General features: G+C 35.3%; 1 protein-coding gene across 1 annotated transcript; it reads right to left on the bottom strand.

Annotated features, from left to right (window-relative positions):
• Positions 1–1,491: 1,491 nt before the first annotated feature.
• LOC139150559 (uncharacterized) lies at positions 1,492–21,544 on the bottom strand. The gene is made up of 17 exons (XM_070722995.1): positions 21,364–21,544; positions 20,067–20,227; positions 19,251–19,427; positions 17,023–17,240; positions 16,498–16,678; positions 16,179–16,280; positions 13,385–13,609; positions 12,557–12,667; positions 11,926–12,132; positions 10,649–10,823; positions 9,702–9,966; positions 8,532–8,671; positions 6,312–6,538; positions 4,935–5,074; positions 4,358–4,541; positions 3,732–3,884; positions 1,492–1,671 (listed from the first exon to the last, which is right to left on the bottom strand). Exons 1-17 carry the CDS (start codon positions 21,542–21,544, stop codon positions 1,492–1,494), a joined length of 3,027 nt encoding a protein of 1,008 aa, XP_070579096.1.
• Between the last annotated feature and the right edge of the window lie 3,012 nt (positions 21,545–24,556).

Raw genomic sequence — 24,556 nt, 5'->3', positions numbered from 1 at the left:
CGATTATAAAAAATATTAAAAAACAATGTCTCATTCCTTGCTGTTGTTTGTCGATGTTGTAGATAATTGTAAAAGAAAACTGTAATCGTGATCAAAAAACGACGTAGGTCGCCCAACGTCACTCCCGTCCTATTATACAGGACGGGAGTGACGTTGGGCGACCTACGTCGTTTTTTGATCACGATTACAGTTTTCTTTTACAATTATCTACAATATCGACAAACGACAGCAAGGAATGAGACATTGTTTTTTAATATTTTTTATTATCGTCACCATCATCACCACCACCACCATCAACAACAACAACAACAACAACAACAACAACAACAACAACAACAACAAGAGTACTAAGTTCCCTGTGGAGTAACGCCACTTAATGCGCGAACTTGTGATCAGTTTGTGAACGGCCCTGCGTCAGTATCTGGAGTGTTGTTGACGACGACACGTCCATCAATTGTACACATTTGCTCCTACTTGAAAGTCACGCAATCTCAAGGCAAATTGAGTGAAATAAGTTGTTGTGTGCAACATTTTGGGCGCAACGGATAGTGATTGCAAAGTTTCCCATCACAGGATTACGGAACACGCCAACGTGTGTCGTAAAAACAAACTGAATTTTTTAACAAAAAGACTTATTTTGCCTACTGAATAATTTGTCTTATTCAGCCAAATGGAAATTGAAAGGATAATGTTAGCAAAAGTAAGGTTATGGTGTTTAGGAAAGTTGGTGGGATGAGAAATTATGAGTAAATATTTGACTAAGAAGACACTCGACAGCAATATTCCTCCGTACGCGTAGTTTTTAGGAGAGTCGGCTGAACCACTTACATAGAGGGATAACGCTTGCCGTAGAGAAATCTTTTGGAAAAATAATTGTGTCAAAAAGTATTATTAAACTGGATATTTAAGTATAGTACCAAACAGAAACTTCTAGATTTAAAAACTTTCTCTGAGAGCAAATCACGACCAGCTATTCTAAGCATGGGTGCCTTAATCTCAGGGCTCCTAATTCTGCAAATTCATCACGATAAAATCCAAATCATATCAACAAAAAGGCGGATCAAGCATATATTTTCTAGAGTCATTGTCTTTATTGCTCTTTCTTACATATTGACATTGATTCCGAAAGTTTGTCTCTGAACAAAACAAATCTTATTTTCGTTCTCATTAAAATAAGCAAAGCCGTTATGAAATAAATTGGCATTCTTCTGAAGATAAATATTCACAAATATTTTCATGGTGATGCATGACGATTCATATTGATCAAATGCAAATGTAGTATTCTTCAGTTCTGAAGATAATCGTCCATTTTTCACATCTGGAAAATGGGTTCACTTTTAGTTTCTACAATATTGCTACACATGCCATGAATATATGAAAATTGAGAGAAAATTTCTAAGAGTGCATATATTATCGATTGAGTTAGATCAATGATTAATTCTTATTCACTTTGGTGGTATGGCATCATGGAAGGTGTACTCTGAGACCGGGTTAAACTTCACCGAATGCTTGGGGACCAACATACTGCAGCGCCCTCGGTGTTCGCAGTAAGGGAGATGATGGCAATACGACCACAGCAACACGAAGGCCATATTTGACTTCATCAGTTGTTATAGGCTCTCCAGACTCTGAATCCATACAGGATATCAGGTCTGGTACACAGGCAGCCACCTTGAAATACAACATGGAGGGGAAAAACTTTCAGAATTTATGTTCGGTAAGTAGCTCTGTGTGCTCCTCAGCTAGGACATGCAGATATAAAAGGCTATTAAGCACCATTTTTCTTGCACATGCAACAAAAGGGAAAATCCTGGTTTTGGCTGCAATTGTATAATAAGTCTCCGCGGACAAAGTCCTGGGGGACTTGCTAGTGTGATTTTGGCTCCATCCGCCCATCCCTATTGTTTTTTGTGTGGCATACATAATTGTGCTAATTTGCATAATTAGTAAGTTTTAAAAAAGAACTATGATTCTTAAGAGCCTACCAAATTTGATGAAACTATGTACAGATGTTGGTCACACAGAGCTCTAATAGCACACTAAGACAGTAGTAAGTATTCTGTCAATTATTTGCCAATTTGCACATTTAATATATTTTCATAATTCCAGTAATATGTAAAGAAACACCGACTCAAATTTGATGAAACTTGGCACAGATGTTCATATACCAGGGCTGTAAATGTGTGCAGAGCCACTCAGTCGGATCATGTCAATTAATAGTAATTTGCATATTTGATGAAGTTTTGTAATTAGGGTGATATGTCAAAAAGTACTGACTCAAATTTAATGAAACTTGGTACAGATGTTGATATACCAAGCTGTAACAGTGTGCAAATGATCATGTCAATTAATTGCTAATTTGCATATTTGATGAATTTCTAAATTAAAGTTACATGTTTAGAAATTCTGCAGCAAATGTCATGAAACCTTCTACAGATGTTGATCTCTCAGTGCTCCAATAGCATGCAAAGATGTTCAGAAGTATCTTGTCAATTAATTGCTAATTGCATATTTAATGAATCTCAGTAATTAGGGGTCATATGCTAGATATATTGCAGCAAATTTGATGGAACTTGGTACAGATATTTAGCACACAGCACTCTAATAATGAACAAAGAGATTTAGCAATATCATGTCAATGAATTGCTAATTTGCATATTTAATGAACTTTCCTAATTAGTATGCTATGTCCAGAAATACTGGACCAAATTTGATGAAACATGGTACAGGTATTAATCTCCAAGTATTCTAATACTCTACTACTGCAGCAAATTTGATGGAATTTGGTACAGATATTTAGCACACAGCATTGTAATAATGAACAAAGACAGTATCATGTTCATTCATTGCTAATTTGCATATTTCATGAACTTTCATAATAAGTGTGATATGTGACGAAATACTGCTGCAAATTTGATGAAACTTGGTTCAGATGTTGATTTCAAAGTGTTGTTGTAGCATGCAAAGACATTAGCTGTATCATGGCAATTAATTGCTGATTTGCGTATTTAAAGAATTTTTGTAAGTTGGCTGATATATCAAGAAATACTTCTTCAAATTTGTTGAAACTTGGTATAGATGTTGAGCTCATGTTCCTTTAAATGTGTAGAAAGACCGTTATCAGTATCGTGTTCATTATTTTCTAATTTGCCTATTTAATGAATTTTCTAATTAGTGTGCCGAAATAGACTTTATCAGAATTGATGAAACATGGTTCAGATGTTGGATCTTCTAGTAGTCTCAGAGCATTTAGCAACATCCTGTTGATTAATTATTGATTAAATTATTTAATGACCTTTTGCAATTTGGGTGCCAGCTCAGATTGGCTTTACATTTTTACCATCATGGTATGGAACTCCATTCTTTTCTGTAGTAAAGTAATGCCTCTAAACAGGGAAACAATGTTTGTAATTAGTGGTCTATATCTTGCAGCTGAATGACTGCATTAAATCTGATGACACTTGCTGCAGATGTTGATCATCAAAGATTTAATGGTCAAGAAAGGCATTTAGCACTATCAATAGCTGATTATAGTAAGTCTCTTCTGGACTATAAGGTCTACTTATTTACAATCCAATCCAATATGGGCATCAGTCACAGACAGGGCTTTTCGTATCGACTTCAATTTAGTCACTTCCAGTGACAAATTCCCAATTACTGGACTATGTCATTGTCTATGACTTGTTCTGAATAAAAAATGCATAAAGTATATTATTTCACCAACTACTTACATTTGTAGTGTCATCATAGCTTTTAAACCATGCAACCAAAAATTCATTCTTGAATTCTACAGTGAGAGTGCTGCCCTGAAATTCTCCAAACCCTTCCACGGTTACTTTGCCTTTATCAAATCCTCCACTGGTTGTCCGGGCAATGTCTGATACCTGTCAATATATTTTGAAAAGAGTAACATAGATACGACAATATCAAACGTTTTATTCCCATCATGCTTAAGTGTGTGTATCTGATAAAAATTTTCCTTCCATTGGTTAAAACTAGTAACCAGCTAGAAAGACATACAGTGTTTTACAGGAAAAAATTGATGGTCAAATTCAGGACAGAGTCTGGGTCGTACTATGGTTCAGCATTCTGAAGATAAAGCAAATTGTCCAATAGAAATAAATACATCTCAACATCTCACTCACCAAATAGGATCTACAAACAGAATACATTTGCATTGTGTATTTGCTGAATAACTTTTCATAAACAGTGCATTGCTTGCTTATCAGAAGGGCAAAAGCAATTCTAGTTGACAACATGAATAAGATCAGGTTAAAATTTCAAACATACATATGGCAGGGGAATGGTAGATTCCAGGCTGTTGGCTCTAAGCGAAACACATTTTCTCATCTCCTACCTTTCCTTTGATAAGCAAATTTCCATTTTCCAATCTGAGAACAGCTTCAATTGGATCTTTCTTTTCTTTTCTTGCAGCCAATACAGCTCGTCCAAGTTTACAGGCTTGACTCAGGGAATACAGTACAGTGCTTGAAATCACATCTTCTTTGCTCAGAGGAGCACATGCCACGTAACCTTTGGAACTGTGTTGAAAAGTAAAAGCAGAAAGGTATAGTATGAAACAATTCTATCTGCAAGACAGCATCATAAAAATGTAACCTTTTTGATAATATAGATGAGATGGGATATAACATTTCCTCTTCCTGCTGGAAGTTGTCTTTGTACTTTTTATTACAGTGTCAGAAGATGACAAAATAGGCAAAAATCAGCCTGAAAAACTGCATTTTCAAATTTCATCTCATTATCATTATCATCATCCTCTATACAAATATAATTCTGGGACTTAATTGTTTAACCAAATATGAAAGCTTTCTAATGGGCAAATCATAATTAGAATTTATACAAAAAATTGAAATTTCCATTTGTATACTCATAGCAACTGCACATAAACTGTGGACATCCAAGCATGTACGTACCCCATTTCAATAGCAAAGTGGCGCAGTTGTTTTTCAATATGTTTCGGTGAATCAGCTTGTAAGACAACACATTTTCTTCCCTTCTCATCTGCGATGCAGCATGGAGTTGCTTCCCTGCCATAGATAAATGGTCCTGTCATCTTGTGTTTTCCAAGAGAAATACCGGTAAATCAATAAATGAACAACAACAACAAAAAAATAAAGCCACATATCGCAATTAAAAAAATTATTCTATGGAGGCATAGGGCATTTTTTCTTAACCATACATTTAATTGTTTTCTATCATTCTTTTCTTGGAACCAAATCATTCTTTTCTTGGAACCATAAATTGCATGTTTTCCTACGTCGCTTGCGTAAGGCTGTACACAATTGGTTTTTATTTGGGTGAAATGTATCAAAAATGCGTACATTGCCAACTGCATGTAAGTACCTATGAAATAGCTGTATACGCGATATCAAAAATCAGTTCGAAGTCGATGAATAAAGTGTTCAATAAATATCAGTAGTGACAATGTTTTTTCTTTGATGAGTTATTCTCTATCGACAGTATCCGATTCTTTACTTTTTCTGTCTGCAACTTCCGATGATGTCTTTGCTGCCTCAGCTCTATCATTTTTGCTCTGAAGTCAAATTCATCAAGTTTTTGGCCTTCCATGGTTATCACCATCAGAACATTTATGACATTCTCACTCAGACAACTACGTTTCAATGTTTTAATCCTGTTTTTTGATATTGAACCCACTTTCACATGGAATAGATGAGACTGGAATCAAAACTGCACTTATAGCCAACTGCAATATTCGGAAAAAGTTCACGATATTCAAAAAGAAGCATGCAGACCCCCATTATACTATTATTTCTAAGTTCGCGTAGCATTTGCTTAAATTGTTGATATTCGAAGTGGAGATCTTCAAGGTTTACAAGTACGAATCAGGAGCAATAGACAAAAGTACATTTTTGAAATAACGATGAACTCTATTGACCATGTTACATTGGTACAGCCTTGAAGGAAACAATTTACACGACGTGATTGACAAGATGTAGGACAAAATATTTCAAAATCATGAACATTTTTTGTCAGCAAATATTTTATTTTTAGTCCTGGATAAACTACGCATTGGAGGGAAACCACGTGTGCTCATGTCTTTTTTACCGAGGCTGTTTTTTTGTCAATGCTTATCGGATTACGCGGATGTCAATTTAGTTTGTGTACTTCAGAGAAATTGTGCGTGAAATACACAGGATTTTGTGTTAACAGAAGCTCTGCCTGGAATTCAAAATACTAAATATTTTAGAAGTATATAGATGAACATAGGCCATGAAGCTTTAATGAAGAGCCTTTTTAACTCTGTAAGAAGCAGACTCAAATGAACTTGCCTGAAACTCTGGAAAAGCTCTACCCATGCAATCGGCATCAATCACTGGCAAGTTTTGCAGAGCTCCGATGTACAGGGGCTCCATGCTGTTCATACCTCCAATCTCAGCACAGAGAATTCCTGTTATCTTCGTTTTGTGCTTTTCAACTTGCTCTGAACCTTCACTCTCTCTGGGAATGTAGCCATCAATGAATTTTACGCCATCACCTTCTTGTATTTCAAAACCATCTGAAGAAAAGTGGACCGGTGTCTAAGATGTACAGTTTTACTCGAATACAATGCCTATCACATCCAGAACATGCAGTGCAAGATGTGAGGTGCACGAATATTCCACAATGAAAAGGAATCATAACCCATACCCAAACAATACTCATAAATTATATATATTAAAGTCGACCTCACATCTTGCACTATTAATTAAAGATGCAGAACAATTATATCATCTGCAATGATATATTCTCCTTAGATCATGAGTTTTTGGGCACTCTTGATCCCTGTGTAGATTGTATAATACTTCTTAGTATCATCTCTGACTGGTGTGATATTGACAGCCTGTTTCTTTCAGCTTAGCCAATTTGTAGCTGGCTCTTACACAATCTTTACATGGAAGCACACTCTCATAAAAGTAATACCATATCTAAGATTAGAACTGACTAACTATAGCCCTCACAGTAGACTCACTGCTCCCCTCACAGTAGACTCACTGCTCCCCTCACAGATTCAACATTTCAATGTTTCTTGCCTGTACTTTTCATGTTATCAGAAGTGAGTAAAGTTTAAAGACAGGTGACTATTGTACTCTTAACACAGCTGACAAAAACTGCCAAACACGAGCCACAACATGAAGGGAGCAGTTCTGTCAGAATTTTAAGTCCATGACTTAGGTATATTGAGTATATTGATACTCCTAAATGTACACTCAGTACTTGCTAGATTTTAATGCTGCTGCATTTGCCTTTGAGATTTTTAAAGAACATGCACAACTTGTCAGTGATAATTTGGAGTATTATCCATATACCATATGTCAGAGTCATGCACATGCTGATATTATCTGTAGGATTAAAGGGACAAAGTCAGTCTTTTTCTACCTTTTCTGGATGACAAAAAACCATTAAATAAATACTTGGCGACCCAAACAGTGACCATAGATGGATTCAAGGATACCTAAAACTATCTTCTGTCTTTATGGTAACGTTCAAAGTTTGTCTGAGGGTCAGTGCGATTTGAACTAGCTGCCATGTTATACTCCGAAGAATGACACATGCTACTTTCCATTGTTGTATGTAATACAATACTAATGAAAGCTCTTACACCGGCAGTTCTGAAAAATATAATTTTTTGACAAAAATGACAAAACTAGGCCCAATATTTACTTAAAATTCTCCATCGTTTGGATATATGTTCATCAGGGTATCCCGAAACCTAAAATCCAATCCAAATCAAGACGTATTGGACATAAGTCATTCCTGATTTGCATACACAAATATGCAAATGTTATGCTGATTTGAACAGATATTGAATACATTGTACAATTGTCATATAAATAATTTTGTCATTAACGGAATTGTTTTTAAATTAATGAATAATCATAATCTTTCTGAGATGCCACCCATGCAGTTCTAGATAATCAAAACATTCCTCACACCAAAGTTGGTCCCATTTGGTGATTTATTTTTGAGTTATAAGCTTTACAATTTGGTCTACAGACAGACAGACAGACAGACACAGACAGACTGACAAAATGATGACATTGGCCCCCTTAGTGTGCCTCCAGAACACTTAGGGCAAAAAATGACGTAAAAAGTAAAATGCCAATATTTTGTGTAACACATCTCCATTGAGCTGCACTCAAAATACTGTACTTCACTCCTCAAACACCAAGATACTGAATAAATTAGTGACCATGCTTATATTGGACCTCGGTTTTAGATTAAATTTAATGAAACCATCCCGAAAATGAATTAATGGTCATGACCATTTATTCATTTTTGCGAAGGTTTCATGTATCGGGTCTAACCGGGGTCGAACATATGCATGGTCACCCATTCATTATCTTTAAACATGTCATACAATATAAGTAGTATCTCGTATCAAACAAAATTCATGAAAAATGGCCGACTTTGTCCCTTTAAGCCTTTCTATTTACATTTAATACTGCTGTGTAAAGTGCCTTTCATCATATTATAATATAACTGACAATTTACAATCTTGCAAACCTCACCATCACTCTCTAAATTGTACAGAAGATCTTGCAAACCGCAGATTGCCCCTAATGCTTCTGTATCATTGCATAACTTTTCAACCAAAACAAGCGGAGCTCCCATGCCTCCAATGATTACAATGAGTCCATCTTTGTTTATTCTATTAAAAATGAAAGTGAAAATTCACAGAAATGATTATCATGATGGTTAATCAAGAGCACAACTATTTATTATAAATGGAAAAATATAGTGCCAGTGTCCTTGTAGCTAGAGTAACTATAACCTTGGATGATATGGAAGATGTACATAGCGTACCAGCTACCGGTATAGCAAGTGCAGAGATCCTATGACAATATTCTTATGGTAGAAGAATTGTTTCAGATACCTCATACTTACAGACCTTCCCCCCATATATACACAGACATTCATCAATAGCCAGCATAGAAATTTACTGCCATCTAGCCCTATATGATTTCTTTGACTGTCTCTCAAACAACTCTGATACAGGCAGTAAGTACAAAATTTGAAATGTTAAAGACCTAATATTAGACAAGCAGTTCCTGAAATGATGCTTCGTTAATAATTTGATATTGCTATATGCATTTCTGTGTCAGTACATCTCTGTATGAACAACATGTATGGTAACGTATTATTAAGTGTCATCAATTTTGACATGTACTGGATGCGGAACAGTATTATGGAATATCAAAGCTGTCTGATTAGCGGTTCTGAAGAAAATTTTTAAAGATTTTTGAACAAAAATGATAACAATTGCATTCAAAATACAAACTCCCATACTTTTGCAGTTTGAACAAATCTGAGTAAAGTCATCCCCGGAAATCTGTATATATACAGGTATACCTAATATCGATGCTGCTGATCAGTGGTTATGGAGAAGATTTTTTCCCTAAAATGGCTGTTATGAGCTAATTTACATATTTTCAACAATATCACTAAGAAACGAAAAATATCATGGTGCATCTACACATCAAATATCAACTCTATAAGTACTGCAGTTCTTCAAAGATTTGATTGGACGTACATCCTCACAAACAGACATACATAATACATTCAGATATACATACAGACATACATGCATATGGACTGATGCCAGAGTTACCAATCTCAATAGCAGAGTTATATACTTCATCCCCTATTGAATAGGCTAACAAATATCATTCAGATGATACCTTTCTGGTGCAATTATTTTTATCTTCTTCCCAGCTTTTAAAAGCCGTTTATTTTTTAATTTTCCGATGTAGGGATTTCCTCTGCCGCCACAGCCTAGAATTCCAGCTCCAAAAGCGATACAATCCAGGTCCCATTCTGATAGAATCCATTCTCCTGTTTTTTCATCTATCAATGGTTCAGTACATTCAACTGTCTCCTCTCTGTCTCTTACAGTTGTTGTAATGGAGCAATCATCTGATCCAGAAGCAGTGTCTTCTTCTGCGGCTTATATAGTACACAAAGGAGGTTTACATCAAATATTACTACTGGTTACCATACATCAATCTCAGCCACATTCTTGCGTCATGCTAAGGGCAAAACTGCCCTCATTTTGTGCAATAAAAACTCTCGCCAGTTCAAAATTAATTTTGTTTTATTTTTATTCAAAACTGTTATTTTTAAGTATTATGTTAGGAGTCAGTTTGGTATCTGTTGAAATCAAATTAAACAGATACAATCTGATCCGTTATCAGCAGTTGTTTGTATATAATCTACAGTGGCTTATTTGCTATTGTATTTATATGTATTGGCACACATTTCTTTTCCAATGAAAGTTTCAAATTGAAGTAATGGTCTATCCAAATTTTTGGGTTTTTTTAGAGAATAGGAATTTTAGAAGATATCGGGGTAAGAGATGAGCTCACTGCTTAATTTCCAAAGAAAAGCAAAAGCTCCAGATCCTAGTTGCTTATGCATTAAAATTTGGCCCATGTAGACACAAATACATGCACATGCATTCAAGACTTTTATTTGTCCAAGGCAGTGATCATTGACAAGACACATCTAAACTCTTTAATAGCGCTAATCTAGAATATTTCCATGACTACAGTTGCCCAAAAACCACATAAACACAGTTTTGCTTTTTAAAAAACCAGGCAACAAAAATACTGATTCAGAAGTGACTTACTTGGCTGAAATTTTGTATCAAAGTTGTCCCTTGCTTGTTTCTCATCTTGAACAGATGGGAGTGGCAATTCTTCGGTAGGAATACCATGAGGCTTAACTGGACCAACGGCCTTGACTTTGTATCTGATAGCATTTCCAGTCTGGTAGGTACATAAAATCTCCTCTACAGCTTGTATCTGAAAATATTTGGTAGCCATATGAAACTTCAGTTTGATATATCCTCTTTTGTGCAGTAGTTAATTATTCTAAATCATTGAAAAGATATCTTGAAATGACCAATGACAAGGTTGCTGCAGTTGAATGAAGCTGGAAAAAATCCCAGGTTCTCAATTTTTGCCAGCACTTTGACTATGGTTTGCACTTTGATAATAGGAACTAGTGAATTGTCCACATGCTGTTCCAACTATATCGTGTTGAAATACGTTAGGGCTGCTGTTCAATAGTTGATAATGACTGGGGATGAACAAATCTTTGTTATGAATAATATGAACCTGCAGTACAGGGAATCTACAATATAAATAAATAGACAAACAAAAAATTGATAACCAAACAAACAAAATAACAAATAAATAAATAAATATGAGAGAAAACAATAAATTGAATGAGGTTTTAAATAATTGACTGAACAACACATGCAAGATATTCAAGATGTGATGTCAGTATCTCATTGGACAGTGGGCAGTGAAACGGACATCACATCTTGAATATGTTGCATGTGTCGTTCAGTTGATTATTTCAAATCTAATTCAATTTATTGTTTTCTATCATATTTATCTTTGTTTTTGTTTGCTTGTTTATTTGTTTGTTTTTTTATCCTGGCTCCCCCGTGCCTGCAGTATGCATATGTCCATCTATAATTCAAGAGCTAAAGGTCAACACTATGATGAGGGAAGTAACATTCATAGACTTTGAAATGGATCGAGGTCTGATAGGAAACATCTTAACAATCCCAGACTCTTTTGCATTAGATAATGAAATGCAATATGATTGGAAATTATAGGTTTTATGATTAATTAAATTTTGTGATCCACTCTACATATCTTAGAATGCTTATAAAAGAAAGCAGGGAAAGGATAAATGTCTACATGATTTGGAAACTGATTGCAGTAATTAAGTCATATAATGTAAGTGTGTCCATAGTGATATTACACCCTATAAACTGGTGTATTTGTGAATTTTTTAAAAATCAAATCCTTTTGGCCTCTGTACTATAAACATTAAAGAGCCAGACTGAGTCTGCAAAATTCTCTTTCTTGGATACAATTGTATTTTCTGTACCTCAAGTTTACTCTTGTCAACACCTGCCTTTTCAGCAGATTGTATTGCTTTCACTTTCACATCCCTGATCATTTTCTCTTTGGCCACTTTCAGTTCTTCTTCTGTTGCTTTCTGTCTGTGAATCTCACCAATAACTTCATCCATTCTGATAATGATGTCTGCCTCACCACTGACTTGACACAGTGCTGCACCAACTGCATTGGCAACCTATTCCAATATAATAAGTATACTGTGTAGAAATTTAATGCTCAGACTAAGATTCTGCTGGTGCATATTGTAAAGAAAACCACACAGCCAACTTCTAAATTTCATTTATGTACTTCAAAGGTGACAAGACTATAGCATTAATGTTGTGTGAAATCTGAGACACTTCTGCAATCATGCCAAGAAGGAAAATTGAAGGCCTGGAAAATTCTCAATCACTTTGTAATTTAAAACATAACAGATTTTATGGTAAGGAGATAGAACACTGGCCAATAAATTTGTGGGCTATTGGTAAATACCTTTCTTCCTCCAATCAATATTGCTTCTCATCCGATGCCGAAATTGAGCATACATATATAAGAAAAATATACATGGTTTGCAAATTGTTTATTAGGGGGAGCTAGCAAACGGCTCAGAATTGACTTACATCAAAGTGAGGTGGTTTTATCACTGTGGATGCACCCTTCAGCTGCTTTCCTTCTTGTATCAGAATACTGCCACCACCAACAAGAATCACAGGTTGATTTTCTGGGCTACCCTGTTCAAAAAAGGAATCACTTAAATAATAAGTACAAATAAAGGAATTAGAAAGGACAGTCCAGAAGAGTGATAGACACTCTGAGTTGCTCCATAAGCAACATTTACCATCTTTACACCCTATTTAGCAAATTTATATGGCATTTAGTGTAAGAAAGTGACAAAAGTGAGAATCCATCAACCTTTCAAACACGAGGTAATAATTAATGTAATGTGATGAAGGAGTTCAATCATTGCATTTCATGGCTATATTCATAGGACTGACAAGTCCAGCAGGAATTTCTTATAATTGTTTCAATCCATGAGTAAATTATTAATACAATAAACATGATAAGATATGAAAGCAGATTATTGTAAGTTATGTTTTAGTGAATTAGTAAATGAGTGTTACTTAATTAGCAAAAATGAACTCAGTTTGAACCGTAGTGTTTTATTTTGATCTTTGTTTGATTATGCTTTCCATCAATACCAGTGTTACTTTAGAACAAGGAGATAAAGATGTGCTTGTATCTTTGATTATCAAGTTAACTAGCTGAGACTAAAAACTTGGTCTTAAAATTTGCTTTTTAATTTCGCAAATGTTAGTGCACTCATCAAAGAAGGTCATCAAGTTATCCAGATGTGACTGTTATCTAAGTTTTGTGAAAATTTACTCCACATGAAACCAGTGTATAAATTTATAGAATATAACTCTCTCCTGATTGTCATTTGTACTCACTTTGATTTGGTCTACTGCTGATTCAACTATGCTATGTATTGTATCCACTGCTTGACTCACTAGTTTTTTGTCAAGGTCATGACCTCTGGTAGGGTCACCTAGATCTACCAACCCAGCTGCAACAGCAATATCTGTGGCTGTCAAGACTTTTTTACCGGTGGCTTCTCCAAAAACCATGCTCTGTGATGTGAGTTTGTAACCACAGCTCATTGGTCCAATGACAACCTGACATAAAATATTACAATGTAAGTATTGTTATGTTGGTAAGTAAGAATCTCCCTAATGACCAGTTAATTAGTCTGGAGCATTCTGAAGGTCATGTTTACTACAAGTGAAGATACAGTAATTAGCATATCAATAGAAAATCTTAGACTTTCTGGTGTTGCTGTGGATAACTTCTTTTCAGTTCGGGGCAGTACAGACTTTCACCAGACTATTTGGGATTTTTGTTGACTTCAAGACATTCACGCCAGATTTTTGCTCCGTGAAATTTCAGACCTACATCAAACCTGTAGTCAGAGAAGGACTTGCTTCCTCACTCATCACTCTCTGTCTTGATTCAACTCTCTGGAGACTGTAATTTAGGAGTTTTGTGCTATCCCAGCTCTTGACAATGTTTTCTAACTTTCCAGAGACTTAAGTAACTAGTTTTAATAGCTTTATTTTCAAGAAAATCGCTGGCTTCACCGCCTTTTGCTGTCGTTACAGTCTAAATTAGACTCAATATAATTAATCCAGAAACTGAGTTTTACAGAGATACACAGCTTAAGACTGACAGACCTGTAGCAGGATTTGACTGTAACAGGTCAGAATACTTGCAGCATATAATGACTGCATGAGCAGGTATGCTGCATGTTTGTCTCACCAGATCTGCAGCATATCTGGCAGAGCAGGTATGCCATAGGTCCGGCTTATCAGACATGCAGCATACCTGACGGAGCATTCATTAAAGTTCCATTAGCTGTATCTTCTGGCGATTTTCCCGTTAGTTTTGATTGAACATGGCTAATGTTGAATAGCCTGTAAAATAACAGAGAATCGCATATTATTTGGAAACATTACGTGCCCTACAACTACATAACATGTGATTTTACAACGAAAATTTCAATTTTTGTCCGGACAGAAATACAAACTCTGTTGACACGCGGATTGCAACGTAGGCATTCTTCTGCACCTGCGCGAGCCATTTACAGCAATTTCAAAATAAATATTCATTACTTATGCCCGGTACTTACGTCGTAGTCCATTGTCCGAGCACCTTGCGTAGCCAGATGTCTGGCAATCCACGATGCAATGTTGTTTTGATCCCGCAATAAACGTGAACTTGTACATTTCGCGTGATCGCGGCGTCACCATATCTGCGTTCTCCCCAGCACGCTGAGCATGCCAGACGTCAACAAACGAGCTCGGAAGGGCAGCACGTTTGAACAAAAATTAGCAGTTTTATGTGGCTATAACATCACTAATCATGTTTGTTTCTTCGTAAAACAACACTTTGCAACAAATATGAGCCTCAACATGGAATTTTCCGAGGTAAAATGGTCAAAAGTTACAAATAATGGCCTTTAATGATATGTTTTTTGCTGCGAAACACAATACAATTTAAATGCTGTGGATAAATAATGTGTATACACAATATGTATGTAAACTAATTCATAAACATAAGTTTCCACGTCATATAACTTCACTCATAGTTTATGCAACACATGAAGTTCAGTTTATTCAAAATAAGATGAAATTTGTCCTCTTTTTTAGAACTATCTGGTGTGGGAATCAGAAACCCATGCATATATATCCATGAAAATAGTATCAAATGACAAAAAAATGCAAATTCAACTGCAACAAAAATGAACAACCCTAGTCTGTTAGACCTTGTGCACTGCTAGTCGTCAGACCTGTTCCCAATTTGACAGATCAGAAATGCAGCAGGTCTAAGAGGTCAGTCATATGTTACAGGTCTGACACTGCAGGCCTCCTACAGGTACAACAGATCAGTCCTGTTGCAGGTACGACTGGTCAGACCTGAAGCTGGTCTGATCAAGCGGACTGCTGCAGGTGTGTGTCCATATCTGTGCAAATGACCTGTTAGCCAGACATGCACGGGCCATGCACCAGGTCTGGTGCAGACCTGGTGAACGTTAGTTGTGGATCTACTGAAATAATATGAGAAATTTACCAAAGTAATATATTTTATATTTCAATGAATTAATAATTTTCTTCTTTTGACTTTACACAATTACCGGTAAATATTGACAAAAATCAGTGAAGTCACCAATTGCAAGCATGAATGATGTGTGCAACAATTATCTTCACAAGATCTACATGTAGATGCAGTCTATCCAATATAACATATTTATTTTCAAAATTTTAAATATGATTTATAGCTCTATTCAGTGATTTTGGACACATGTATTTAAATAATTTCACTCTCTGGCACATAAATTGTTCAGTATAATCTCAATAGCTGTAAATTGTGAGCTAGCAAAGGAATACACAAATCTACATATTTATGAAGAAAGGTCATAGGTCAATAGTCCATTGCGGAAGAGAAATCACTGTAAACATGAGCAGCAGGGCCTCCGGGTGCTATTTTTCAGCTACATCCTCTGTACCTGAGTACTTGCAGTTGTATCATTATGTTTTGTGTACAAGAGTAGCAGTTCAATTATCTGAATGGTACTTTAGACTGTTGTTCGTACAACTGTGGAATTTACTTTGTGATTTTCCATATAAACCTATGAAGACAAAAAGAAGTGTTCCATTGACCTATTGCAATCATTTCAATTTAACACACCTGGTGCTCTGTTCCTGTATCCTCCCAGGTGACGTGTGATCCTCCTCCAAGCCAAAGTTTCAGAACATCTGGCATTGGAAAGTTTATTCGGACGTCTCCCACCTATAAAGTCAATAAACGAATGCAAAAATAAGTTTCATTGGTCTAAAAAATTTGCATTCATAAGTTTAAAAGTGGATACATACTGTAGATTTCTGCCGTGCAAACCAGCTGCTCCTTCCCATCCACTAGATAATGAGCTGCATATAGTTATTCCTCCCATCCTTCCAAATGTCAAAAATTCCTTGACTCAAAGTTTTCTTCACATCTTTGATATTACCTTAATTTTCGCTGAAGCCTGCCTAGGGAAACCACCCTTGATTAATCCAAACTCTGAACTGGTTCCACCAATATCAATAACAATGGCATCCCTAACTCCTGATAAAAATGCAGCTCCTCTCATACTATTGGTCGAACCAGATAGGAAGGTAGACAGAGGAAGCTTAACAACTTCATCAGTACTGAAAAATAAACATTGTATTCAAGAAAGAAAAAACATGAACCATGAGTTTCAAGGTTTTGGTGAATTTATGTGTTTGAGAGCTGATGACATGCAGTTCCCAAATATCATATCTGTTTCAAATTTAATTTCTGATGAAAACTGGAAAAAGGGTTTATGATACATGTTTGTATAGAATAAATATTATATAAAATACAAAGTAAAGCCAATTTTCCTTTTAATCATGAATTTTTATCCATACTCAATCCATATACTTACTACAAATTGTAAAAAAGCACAAAGCAAGAAATTTGGAACAAATCTATGTCTTAAGTTTCCTAATATAAAGCAAAAAGAAATTCCTACCTGATGGCCACACCATCATTTTGAGTCAAGAAAAATGGGCAGTTTAATTCAAGATTTCTTAAAGCTGCCTTAAATGCTGTTATAGTCTGCAGACAAAATGGTTTTAAGCTTTCATTCAAAATGGCTGCATTCTCTCTCTCCAATATGCCTAATTGACCCAATTTATGGGACAAGGTGAAGCTCAGCTCTGGATATTCTTTCTGAAGGATCTCTGCTGCCTGTCAGGGAAGACAAAACAAGAACATCATCAGCATTGCAAATATGTTCTGGTGATGATGATTTACGAGGCTGTAATCACCTGGGTTTTTTTTAATTTCATATCCATAAAAAGATAATCAGGATTTGCATTGTATTTGGAAAATTGTTAAGGAACAAGCAAAAACCAAAGAAACATGCCCTGATCCTCATGTAGCCTAGGGAGATAAGGATATTTGGCAAATATTCCGATAAGATCATTCAAAAAGTTCTATGGTAGGTATGGAGATTTTGTGGAGAAATACTTCAGTCACTCAAAAGATGAGTGATGTGACTTAATTCAATGATTCATTGAAGTGCAAAAAAATTTGACAATTTTGGACCCAGTATATCACTGTGGCAGGTGTGATATGCTTAGGCTATGCTAAATAAGGCCCATGCATGATTCTTACACTGTGTAGATTACTGCGATTATTTTTGGTTCAAAATGGTCCCAATTTCATATGTATAAAACAGTAGTAAATGTCTCACGGACCAGCTGGTAGTGCTTAAGCTTGCCTTGGATGGATGTAATTTCTGACCAGTTTTGAAGTTCTAATTACCTGTTGTGACAATATAGTATGAATTGGCTGCAAGAACTAGTTCCTAATTTGACATGCAATTAAAAATAACAAAAAGTAGTTCATGTTTAAGTAAAAACTTAAAAGAAAGAATAGTTCATCAAGAAACATGAAAAAAGCTCAAAAGATCTAATTTTAGAAGATATGCTAGTGTATATCCTATTTATATATTTTCTTGAAAAAGTTTTTTAATAAGTTCACTTTAAACAAAATTTCAAGTGCTTAATACAGAATTTCTTCTTCAGTTTGGTCATGACATAAAAATACTTTTTTAGCTACTATAGACTATAGTCTATAGAAGCTATTGGGATGGGTATCCATCCGGCGTCAGTCTGTATGTATGTATGTATGTATGTATGTATGTATGTATGTATGTATGTCCGTTTGTGAGGCGTCCATCCACTCAAATATCTTGAGAACCGCAGTACTTATTGATTTGATATTTGTTGTGTAGATGAAAAATATGATTTTGAGAAACTATTTTTTTTAATTTTTTGATATTGTTGAAAATAGGCAAATTAATGCCAAAAAAGGCGTTTTGGTAAAAAATCTTCTCATACTCTCATAACCACTGTTCAGACAGCTTTATTATTTGGTATACAGGTCCCTAGGATAACCCAACTTAGATTTGTTCAAATTGTGATGAAATATGCAAATCTGTATTTTTAAGGAATTTTTTTGTCATTTTTGGTCAAAACTTTATTTCATCAAAACGCTCGTCTGACAGCTTTGATGTTTCTACAGATGAACTAAATATGATATATTGAATACATGACAATCTGCAATTTTGTATTTTGGTGCAATTTTTGCCATTTTGATCAAAAATGTGTTTCTCAAAAACTACTTGTCTGATGTCTTTGATATTTGGTACACAGGTTTCTAGGGGTTGTCTTAGTGTGATACATTGAAATTTGATGAAATCTTTAATTTTTGTATTTTAAGGTCAATTTTTGCCATTTTTGGTCAAAATATATATTTCTCAAAAGTTGCTCATCAGATAGCTTTGATATTTGGTATATAGGTTCCTAGGCTTTATCTTAATGTAATATACTGAAATTATGATGAAATCGTCAATTTTTTATTTTTGCAGCTAATTTTGCCATTTTTGGTCATGCCATCCTAAAATGAGCTATCAAAGGTATCCACCTTTGTCACAAAAAGTTACTCTCTACATAACACAGCAGAGCTCTGTCAACTGTTGGGTCACTTGTTTTTTCAAAACCGCCGATCAGACAGCTTTAATATTTGGTTAACAGGTCACTAGGATGACCTTAGTGAGATAATTTCATACAGTCAGGAAATACTTAATTTTATATCCATGTCTATAGTAGCTTCAGGGACTTTGGCCCTATGTTTTTGGTCATGTGACCATGTGGGAACAGTACCATTTGGAGTGATACTGATTATTTATACCTTTAATTCTTGATTTGGATTGATTGGAGAAAAGACACCACAAACAACCAGCTGTGTGATGCCATCATCTTTGATTTGATTGACACATTGTCTCAGTTCATCTCCATCAAATGCTGTTATCTCTTTCCCATCATACTGGTATCCACCATTGAGGAAGTGATAAGAACCACAGATTGTCTGTCATGAAAAAATTGACCGTCATCAGCTCCTCTAATTTTCTGATCTTCAAGTTTTAATGTTTAGAATGCATTGTTTTATTACACCTTTTTCTGGTGATTTATTCCGTTGTACATTACATTCGTATTGGTTTTTACATTATCAAAATTGTACTTTGTTTGTTTTGTTATTATATGTTTACTACTCATGAATTTCTGGAAAAGGAGAAGCATCCCAAAATTATGACATAAATAAATAAATAAATAAATGAATAAATAAAAATAATGGACAAATAACTTAGCAATTCCCTTTAACCAATTTATTGATAAATTGTGTCATGTACGTAAAACAGAGCTATCAAATGTCTGTATATTGATGCTATTGTAATAACAGCTACCACAATGTGTTTTATGGTTTAAGATACCATTTTACCGTTTGAACTGTCATTTTGTCATTTGCATACAGAGAACAATATACCTATTGATATACTATAAAATGCTTCATCTTTCCTTGATGCCCTTTCTCGAAATCTGAGCAAGGTCATGTTCAAAGAATGTTTAAGTATCTATCGGGGAAACATTTTGTATTTCTTAAAACCAACAGAATACTTTTTGGAAGACATTGGAACATTTTTCTTTGATGAAAAGTTTTATTTATTACCTTGGTCAAATCTTCTGGAAAATCAGAAAATGGTGGTACGGCAGTAGAGGCAGGACCACAAAGTCTTATTACAGATACTTTAGTCAGGTTTTTCCTTTGGATCACAGCATCGATGAAATGTGTGGTACCAATGTTGACCTGTGACACTTGACCTTCAAGACCTGAAGGGGATGAAGTTGTGTGCAGTGAAAAAGGCAGTACGTTGATCAGCAATTTAATTCAATACGTTTCTGAAAAAGGAACTTTGAAGGTAATGGGTGAGATCACAGTCAAAAAAGAGTATTTGGTTTATATCGATTTATAATAATTACTGTCTGTTATCATTTTTTTGATATTTTATCATTATAGAATTCAGATATAGCTCTGTACTTTATTTTTGGGTCACTTTCCATTTATTTTATGATGGTTTTGTATTTATTTCAATAATAGTTATTCGTCATGATCTTGTAATTATACTTATTTTAGGATTTTTAAAAATTATTATTTCCTGATAATGTTCTGTTAATTTTATATATTTCTTCTCGTTTGTGGAGTATTTTTCATTATTTTTATTCTTTGAATTCTTCATGTTATAATGGTTTTGTAATGGTTTTATCCTGGAATAAAAGGACGAAATGTATTTTTCAGACTCAGTATACCCTAGACATCCCGTGATGCCAGTAGAAACAAACTCATGTGTTCAAGCATGTATGCAAATATTTCTATGTGTATTTTTGCACATGGTTTTGTTTGTACAGTGGTTCAATTGAATTCCTGGTTTAACATATTGTTCTATCATTATTTCTTTATTTCTCCAAGATCTTGTTATTATCAAATCATTATTTCTTCATTTTGTACGATTTAGGATATTTCATTATGAATTTCAAATTTTAAAATGACTTTGAGATTATTTTCTGATTACTTCCATATTTCACAGAGGTTTTGTAATTTGTCTAAACATAATTTCTTTATTCTCTAATGAGTTTTAATGATTTCAATATTATTTCTTATTTCTACCACTTGTTTAATTTACCGTAATTTCCATATTATATTATGATTTTGTGATTATTTTGTCAGTGGGTCCATATATCCCTATTTAACAATAATTTTCAACTTTCTTATCATTATTTGGTTTATGGATGATGGTTCCGCAAAAATTATTTTGTATGATTAGTTATTTCCAGATATGTATTTGCCTATTTATCTGGATCGATTTTTTAGTTGGCTGGGCATACTCAACTTCATTGATCATTTACAAAGTAAGACTTCACAGATTTCAGGTTGTAGGTTATAGTTTAATTAAACTTTCAACAGCTACCTGTTACATTGGCATCTTGTAAGGCACTGTGAATGGCACCGATAACACCACTGGTAATGTCTTCTGTTGTACATGTCTTGGAAAAACCAACAACAACATCACCTTGGACCACTGCTGCATCAGTATTGGTTCCTCCAACATCAACGCCGATGCAATATGATGTGACACCTTGTCTGATCATGATGTTACCTCTGTATTACTACAATGTGCAAAGCAGGTAACCAGTTGAGATGTACAGTTCATATGCACTTAATCTGTGATGAGATTACTGCAGTTGATATTCTGATGGTTTGACAATCACATGAAGTGTAATTCAATGGCAAAATCATAACTGCACGTATGATGTCTGCATTTGAACAGAGAATATCTACTGGTAATTTACATTTTCCAAGTCATGAATGTTAAAAGGCACAACTCTAAGACTTTTAGCATGTCAGATAAGTTAGTATGCAATTTTTAGGAAAGATCTTGTTCAAATGATGTGAAATTTCACCAAAGTAATTTGTATCAAAAAAAAAAAATTTCTACATCTCTTGAGATATGAGACAAGTCAAATGACCAGGTTTTTCCTGGCACAATCATATATTGAAAAAAAACTGCATATTCCAACCACTTAACAACTACAGTGGGAACTTAATATAAAATGGCGCACAAGCTTATGTGATGACCTCTCACTGTTACAAAATTACTTAATTCTGGCTTTTTGGTCCCAAAACACCCCCAAAAAGTCACTTTTTACATTCTGTTTTAGGCTTTAAATATTTGCAAGAAATCTCATATGATATTTTTAGGGTAAGGTATTTTTTAAGATAAATGATAGGTATTCTTGCCAAATATCCAGTAAAAACAACAAAAGTGTTATGACTAGCAGCTAAATATTGAGTTTTTATAAATTTATGAATGTTGGCAGGGAAATACTTTTTGGTCATGTGACACAAGATCTAAACATGTTTTGTACTTAATATGTTATAATTTAATAAAATCAATGACAATGCATGTTGAAAAGCTACCTCTTTCTTCAATTTGGGAATGGCTGGTACAGGGAAGTATGCCTTAACATACTTGAGAAACTATGATTGAGATGAGACACACAACAACTGGCATTTACAATCATGACGCGCTGGTATCCAGTATTAGATCAACATGACCTGCCCGTCGCATTTTGATTGGTCGAGCTGAACCGCGTGACTGACCACAAATACACAGTAATAGTTTGTTTACATGCCCGTGAATATGATAATAAGATTAACAACTCAAAGTATCGTAACTTTACAGCTCAAACGCAAATCATAATCAATCACAAAATAAAATGGAGCACTTGTAGGTCAAGTTGAGATACTTTTTTTCTGAAAATATCTACGGATTTGCCGATTTTTACAGCGCGCCTGACAGTGCGTCTCGTATTGCTCAGTTGTCCAGTTGTCGTTTGCTCCTGAAATTTTCGGAAATTTTCACGATTTTCTTGGGTTCGCTGATAATATAATGGAAATAACAGACTCCGCTCTGACCATTAACGTTTATTTGTGGGCGCGGGCTCGAGGAAAGCCAAATTAACGGGCTCGGCAAGCCTCGCCCGTTAATTTTTGGCTTTCCTCTTGCCCTTGCCCACAAATAAACGTTAACGGTCAGCGCGTCGCCCGTTATTTCTGTATTAGATCAAACATGAACTATTGCCTTTGAAATAGTAAAGACAACTACAGGGCTTTAAAGGCCTACAGTTCAGAATAATTTCATTCACACTTTAGAATCTTGATAATTGTATCAGTATATCATCTGATTTATTAGTCCCCCGGACAAAGTCAAAGAGACTTATGGTTTGGGCTCCGTCCATCCATCCGTCCACGCAGATATGTCAGACATGCCTGAGCCAATTCCTTTCAAACTTTGTACAAGAGAATACATTATGGCCTACATATGCACCCTTATTGTTTTGGTTGTGGAATGCATAATTAGTGCTAATTTGCATAATTTGTGCGTTGTAGCCTATACATGTGCGTTGCAAAGTATTGAATTTGCAACGCACATGTATAGTTAGGCTACAACGCACATGTATAGTTAGGCTGTATTGAATTTGCAACGCATAGTATAGTTAGGCTGCAACGCACATGTATAGTTAGGCTGTATTGAATTTTGCAGCATGTGTATAGTATTCTATAAAGGCTGTATTGAATTTTGCAGTGCATGTGTATAGTTTGGCTGTATTGAATTTGCAACCCATACTTTGTTCTTTTCATCAAATACTATCAACAACAACAATAACAACAACAACAACTTTACTGAGTCCAATTATATTTTATTTTCCTTCATTTTTAATGTTTAATCATCATCATCGTCACCATCTGATCATCATCATCGGAGACTGAATCCCTATGGTCCATGTGCGCGCGCGCTTCTTTTTGCATTTTCCCGCACAAAAATATTTAATCATTCGTTTAAACCGCAAAAGAGCTACATTTTATTCAGCGCACTGCAAAAAGTAACACTTGGATTCAGTTAACCCAGGGTACAATAAACCATAGGAACAATACAAATAATAGCGAAGAGTCTGATCAGTGTAAGTATTACGGCGCGTAATCAATGCCAATATTCGAACTCAACATTTTGGATTCGTACTCCTCATTTTGGATTCGTAAAATGGGGAGTACGAATCCAAAATGTTGAGTTCGAAAGTTGAAAATTGCGTTTACGAATCCAAAATGGGGAGTACGAATCCAAAATGGAGAGTTCGAATATTGGCCTTGATTACGCGCCATAGTAAGTACAGAGACGCTTGATATAGTAAACCATCAATTCAAAGCACGGGTGCTGGGAATCGCCCCGGAAATATTACCGATTTTATCAGCATTTGTGTGTATTCGGAAAATTTGCATTTTTCCCAAAAATTCCGCCGGGGGTGGGGGGGGGGCGGCAGCTGCCCCCCCCCCCCAGGCTACTGCTATGCCGTTGATGCAGTTCTGTAGCCAACAATCTTCCCAACCACCCAGGACCGCCGGGGGAAGTTTAGGGCTACAGAACTGCAGCAAGACAACATTGATGGATAAGCAGCAGCGCTTGAAGATTACAACATGAAACCAGAAGCGAGAGCGAGTATATCCTAATAATTTTGCACTTGAGGCCCATGAAGGTAACCTTCGCCCTCGACACATTGCTGGGATAAGGCGTTTAACATCACTATATGCACAAAGGCTTGGCC

This window comes from Ptychodera flava, chromosome 14, assembly GCF_041260155.1.
Source record: "Ptychodera flava strain L36383 chromosome 14, AS_Pfla_20210202, whole genome shotgun sequence".
NCBI classification, from domain to species: domain Eukaryota; kingdom Metazoa; phylum Hemichordata; class Enteropneusta; family Ptychoderidae; genus Ptychodera; species Ptychodera flava.
The sequence above is the reverse complement of the archived record's forward strand: the minus strand, read 5'-3'. Positions and strand labels throughout refer to the sequence as shown.